At 35.4% G+C, this 6,730-nt stretch overlaps 1 protein-coding gene across 8 annotated transcripts in view; it reads left to right on the top strand.

The window, feature by feature from the left end:
• The window catches only part of LOC135114250 (uncharacterized), a 67,381-nt gene that overhangs the window by 53,388 nt on the left and 7,263 nt on the right, over positions 1–6,730 (top strand). For all 8 annotated transcript variants that reach the window (XM_064030089.1, XM_064030078.1, XM_064030099.1 and 5 more), the window contains 2 exons: positions 809–3,740; positions 4,748–4,964. In XM_064030089.1, the coding sequence (XP_063886159.1) occupies positions 809–3,740; positions 4,748–4,946 (3,131 nt within the window). In that variant the 3' untranslated portion in view covers positions 4,947–4,964. The remainder of the gene's footprint in view (positions 1–808; positions 3,741–4,747; positions 4,965–6,730) is intronic.

The raw sequence follows: 6,730 nt of genomic DNA, 5'->3' as shown, positions 1-6,730 counted from the left end.
AATCGGGTGATATATTCACCCCAGTATATCTGAATTAATGCCATCTCAACCTTTAAATTTTAACAGTGAAGGGCTTTCTCAAAGAAATTGAACACCATTTGATAACTTCTTAATCTCCCAGTAGGTAAAGTAAATAATTTAATACCTGATTATATATATAGTGATGGGATAATGATTATAATGACACAGAGGAATGGACTTATCCCACTCTACCAATACCTCAGGTCAGAGTTAATTATTTCCCTTAAAACAACTTTAAAGTCAAGTCCTGTCATATACATATTGTCATCAGGGAAGGTTGTAAGGTTGTCCATGTAATAAATATAATAATGAATGTAGCACCTAGTGGGTTATTGTAACTATGATGGTACAACAATTTCTTTTTATTTATTTATTATATGTACACATGTATGAATATTTTTCTCACTTTTATGTCTGATTTCTTTAGTCTATTAGGGCTAGGACAGTGCTTCCTAATAAAAGACTTTGTGGCATTTGGAAACTGCTTCCTTGAATGGGTGCCCTCCTTAAATTCAGACTGTGACCAGGATTTGAACTTGTGCTCCTGAGTACCCCTCCATCCGAAAAGCATAGTAAAATACCATTGCACAATGGTGGCCCCATTTGTATTACTATATACAGTGTGTGTGTGTGTGTGTGTGTGTGTCTATATATATATATATATATATATATATATATATATATATATATATATATATATATATATATATATATATATATATATATATATATATATATATATATATATATATATATTTTTTTTTTTTTTTTTTTTTCTCTCTCTCAGATGTACCTCAAGGACAACCAGCTTGTGAGGCTTCTTCAGCATTGCCCATGTCCAGACAACCATCCATACCCAAGATGGAAGTATCTCCTCCATCAAAAATGCCGGCAGGCTTCAATTTGGATGACTTTTTGTTCAGTAAATTGTACAAGAGTGTAATTGTAGTGGGTACACATACTATAAATGAGGTCTTACAAGTTATTTTTCGGAAAAGGGCTGGAGAGAATATCTCTACCTACACTGTAAATCAGTTGATTATGGAGATGAAACTCAGTAACAAAAAGATGAACAATATTGCTAACAAGATAGGTGGCAAGCTCCTTGAGGAGAAACTTCTTGCATTTAAGATTGATGTGACTGGTGGAATCTTTCTTTTACAGAAAGTGTTTCATGAAGAATACAAAAAACTATCAAGTCACTGCCAGACACAGATTCAGACTTTCCGAGAACTCAGAAACTCCCTTAGCCACAACTATCCTCTTATTCACTATGACTTTGAACCATGTGATGAAAAACTAAATTTTTTACTGGAGAAAAATGAAGATATTGGTATTCTTCAGAATGAAATAAGAAAATTACAGGAAAGGAAAAAGGGGACCAATGCAGGTAAGGAATTAGATCAAATTGAAAAATACATTGGTGAAAAGAAAAAAGAACTATATGTTTTTATTAAGATAGAAAAACTAAAGATAATCCTTAAAGATATATTAGAAAATGTTGCTGCAGAATTTAAAGAAGATTTAACACATTGTAAAAATGAGTTAGATAAAATCCTTACTGATATTAGCAGAGCCAAGGTGGAGCAGTATGATCAGGATACTTACAATTCAGAAGTGCAGATGTTTAAGAGTGACCCTGTACATGAGTTGGTCACCAAGGCTCGAGAAGAATTGAAAGAGCATTACAAAAAACTGAGAGTTGCTAACCCCTGCCCTTGGATGGTGATGGATCAAGCTGAAAAGTCCTCAGTGGTTAATTTTTACATTGATAAAATTTATACTCCACTTAAAATTGAGGGTCCTGGGAAAGAAATCTTAACTGAGGAACTGCTGGTTACTAATAAGAATTTAGGGAAGGAAACAGTAATGTCTCCAGCATTAGTGGTGTCTGGTCTAGCAGGTTCAGGGAAATCTTCTCTCTGTCTTTACCTCCTCCATCATTGGGCAGAGGGCACAGAAGAAATAAAAACGCTGAAAGATTACAACCTAGTAATTTTTGTGGATATGCGAACTATAAAGTCTAGCACCCTAGAGGAATATTTAAAAACACAAAGGATAAAGAAGTCCACTGCTGGCATTTCCTCACATGATCTTATTCAGCGACTGGATGACTTGAAATTACTCTTCATTATTGATGGCTATGATGAAGCCAAGAAGTCCTCAAAGAAAATGGTAGAGGAGATACTAGCAAAGTTTTCAGAGCAACACATTGTAGTAACTACACGCGGAGAGTTCTGCAGTGAAGTGAAGGGACTTGCCACGAGACATCATGTGGAATACCTCACTGTAGAAATTTGTGGGTTTGATAGCTCCAGAATTCATGAATTCACTGAAAAAGTATTTGCAGTAGTAAGAAACTCTCCATTTTATATTCAGACTGAAGCCTGTAATGCAAGAACTTCTGCCAGCTTCATTAACTATGTACAGAAGCGAGCCAAGATTCTGGAGAAACTTCTTGAGTTGCCGTTGACATTGGCACTTATGATATACTTGTGGATAGACTGTCCAGCCACTCTGAACAGAGTTACCACTGCCACATCTCTCTATTATGAACTATTTTGTTTGTACCAGAAGAAATTAAAAGATCGTCTGAAGAATCCTTGTCCAGATAGTACTCTTGAAAACTTATTGCTCCTTATAGGAAAGAAAGCATGGGAACTGTTATTAAGTGAAGAATCAGTATTGTCAAAAGATGATGAAAAAGAAATAGAGAAAGAGTGTATAAATGAAGGATGCCCTAAGGAGGAGCTGATGTCTGCATTCCTTGTCTATGAGTATTATGACACTGATTCAGAATGCAGTTATGACTACTCTTTTATACACAAAACTCAGATGGAGTATCTCAGTGCATATTTTTTGGTGGAAGAAGTTGAAAATAGAAGCCTTCATTATGCCCAAAAACATTTCTGTGGATCTGAATTTCATCAGGTTATCACATTTGTCATTGGGCATTTTGCTAGAAAAAGAATAATTAATTCAAATTTGGATGAGATTTTTACATTGCTAGATAATGTTGATTCAAATGATTTCAACTTCTGGTGGAAGTTGTTGACAGAATCACAGAATAATAAAACATTTCTCATGGAACTTTGTACAAGAAAATTGCATCATAATAAGTGGAAACTTTCTGATGATAATGTTGTGTCTGGACTTGAGTTGCTGATTGCTGCTCCAACATATATAAATGAACTTGTCATTGAAATAAATAACATTGATCCCTATGATGTCAAGGATCTGTTGAGCATCATGGAGAGAATGAAAATAAATCTGCAGGACCGATATAATAAAAGAAATCCTATTCTTACTGAACTGCTTTTCTGGCAACATTTTCAAACAAAGTGTAAATACCCTTCTGACAGGCTGCTCCGCACCCTGTACCCATGGGGCCACCTAAGGAATTTTGTTGGAAGTGTTGGTGAACAGAAATCAGGCTATGAAGTGCTGAATTACTGCTATAAGGTCAAGAATCTGAGAATTAGACTTGATACTTGTGGTGCAGAAGTTTGCCTTGCCAACAGCCTGAAAAGAATTGGCAATAGTATTAGAAATTTGCGTGTGACGCTAGTGCTGGACCCATTAGAGTGTGATGCTAGCAGTCTGGTGTGCCTTCCTAATGACAGATTTACAGGTTGCCTGGAATTGACTCTACCAAATATGACTGATGAGAACAAGATGTGGATAGTGGAGGTGGTGACAAAACTCACTGGAGGAACAAGGTAGTGTGTGATACAAGCACTTAATTGATAAATTGCAGGTGATATTCAGTAGCTGAGTAATATATGATTAATGTGGAGGCATTACATAGTGAGATATTATTTTGAGTGTCTTAATTACAGTTATACTCTCAGATATATGTATACCAATTTATACATGCATTTGCAAACTCACCACCTGCAATGCTTGTTTATTATTCATAATTTAATAACATCTTTGCACACTGCAGACTATTATCAGGCAACCTTTTCATTGCTTGAATTCCTGATCTTTGTCTTTTATTTTACATCTAAATCTCACTTGCATGTATAATGTTTGGTAGTCATTCTATGATTTTTTTTTTTTTTTCTCTTTTCTCATTCTCAATGCTTACTGCCCATTTCTATCTTGCACAGCTCTTTCTTCATTGACCATGAGATGCATCCACCCGTGGAAACTGCATCATATGATACAGTTAGCCTTAGGAAGATGGATCTTCATAGCTTTGGTAGCAATACCCTTAGGGAAAGGTCACTTCAAAATTTAGGTAAACTTAGGTAATCTCTGTCAGAGAAGGACATTCATGGGAGGAAACCCTTTTCTGTAAACTTATGCATATGAGACTCACAAACTATCAAATCCAATAAAGGAAGAAAAGGACACTAAATGAATTTGTGTTGGTGATGGTAACAGCTCTTTCTTATCTCATCTTGGGTGTTTCCATGCTTTGAGGTGATCACACCAAGTTACCTAAATGTATATATCTTCATTATTCTCCATTCAAATGTAGTTCATATTAATTTGGCCATCTAACTGTTGTTTTATATGGAGCCTCAAAATTAGCCACCTCACTGTATCATTACCTTACCTTTGCTAACACTTGCTTTTTGCACGTTTTTAGACTTACAAGCTTTTGCAAGCACTTGTTCTTGCAATCAAGCCTATCATCTGTACACTGATATCATTAGACCTGCATTATATTTTTATATATTAAGTTTTGTAATTTATACCTTTTTCCTTTGGTTTTCAGCAATGGGTGTTCAAGACTTGTCTTTGACAGAAGCACCCTTTCCCTTTATACAGTGTTGTACCTTATGACAAAGCTGCGTAATGTGGTGCATGAAAAGATCACTGTCAGTACCATTTATGAATTGACTATTCAAGAACGGATTGAACTGGAGAAAGAGGAAAAAAGAACTCATATGGAAGTAAATTGGATAAGCCCATAGTCATACATCTGGTGGCAGGTGAGGTTTTTATGTATTTTTGCTTTCTACCTTGGTCTACCATCAGATGTAGATATAATCACAATTGCTCAATTCATCTAGCAGTATGCCATTGATTATGAATAGAATTTGGGTTGGAGCTGATCCCTTGAAGTAAGTTACCTGCTACATACATCTAAGAAGAAAGGTTTCCTGTAGCTAAGTGTTCCCTTCTCTTCCCACCTGGTAACCATTTCATCTTTTTGGTGATATTTTTTCAATCTCTGTAACCTAGAAGGCATCCAACTTGATTTTTTCCTCTTGTGCTGAGGTGTGCACAGGATGCCTTGCTTCTATTGCACATTCTCTACTGTAATGATAAAAAATGCAAGCCAGTCTTCCAAAATCAGGCTGATAGTAATGCAGTTTTATTGCATCTTGTGATGCAGGATAACAGAAACTAATGGTCAATCATTGTATAAATTTGTTATCTGGACTTGCTATAGTCATGATTGTTCAGTATACTGCTATCTGTCCTCTCTGAGACTATTGTTCAATGGAACCTTGTTGAAACCATACCCTGAAGGCCTATCTTTACCAGTTTGCAGTTTGCAAACAGAATTTGCAGGCTATTTGTTTCCCATCCAGAATGAGAGATATACAAGAAACATTGTAAAAGAGTTTTGTAAGTGAATGAGTTAGTGGGTGGGTGTTTTTCAAGTGAGTGTATTTATTTAAGTGTGCATATGTGCTTGTGAATGACTTATTGAAAATGGCAGCAACAGCAAGTCATCATGAAATGATCCATTTCAAAGAATTTCCTCATACACAAGCATTTTTTTCTTTTTCTCACTTTTCATTGTATGCATTATCAAATACAGTGCAGAAGCTGCTGCAGCAATTTCCTCTCACTGACATCTTGAGAGCAACTAAGGTCAGGATGTGAAACATTGTTCGCAAATTGTTTTCAAACAGTTTGTGAACAGTTTGCAGACATTGTGGAAACAGTTTGTTCACAAAGTTTCCTGGTGTGGAAATGGCCTTTAGAAGTAGGTGTCAGATATAGATAGATGTATCATTTCAGTTTAAAGATAACAGAAGAGTATAAAAATTATTGCGATTGTGTGAGTTGATGGATAATGAAACAAAAATATAAAAATGATTGTGACATTAGAGTGAGTTGATGATTAATGAAATGAAAAAAATAAGTAAATAAATAGAAAAATAAATAATAAATAAATAAATAATAAATAAAAATTATTATTGTGATGTTAATGTGAATTGATGGATAATGAAGCAATAATATTGAACAGTAATCCATACAGGAGTGCAATGACAGCATTTTTCCTGTGCTCTAGGGGTAAATAGACATGGACAACTCTTAATAGCCAATTCCAAGTGGTGTTTAATGGACACATCAAAATACTATGGTTAATATCATCAGAATATTAGACAACCAGGAAGCAGTCTTTCAACACCTTTCTAGGAGTTTGTACATCTCGCAGGAAAGCCAGTCTTGCTTCCACAATCTTATTAGCTTCTGCTAAAATACACACTTTCTTTGAAGCTGCCTCTAGAGGAAGCCAGTGGTATCATAGCAAGGCTTGCTTGGTACCAAAGCCTTTGTCTTCAGTTATCTAGTTTTATATATTCATTCACTTTTTATTACAGCAGAGGACTACAAAAATAATTAGGGTAAAGAGTAGGTTCTCAAATTTAGGTGAGCTGTGATTCAGGTAGGGAGAGGTCTTTTGGTAAGGAGGGGGGAGTGTGAAGGAACAGAGGTAAATCATTGTATGATATCGAGC

The sequence above is a fragment of the Scylla paramamosain genome, chromosome 2 (genome assembly GCF_035594125.1).
Source record: "Scylla paramamosain isolate STU-SP2022 chromosome 2, ASM3559412v1, whole genome shotgun sequence".
In the NCBI taxonomy this organism is placed as follows: domain Eukaryota; kingdom Metazoa; phylum Arthropoda; class Malacostraca; order Decapoda; family Portunidae; genus Scylla; species Scylla paramamosain.
The sequence above is the reverse complement of the archived record's forward strand: the minus strand, read 5'-3'. Positions and strand labels throughout refer to the sequence as shown.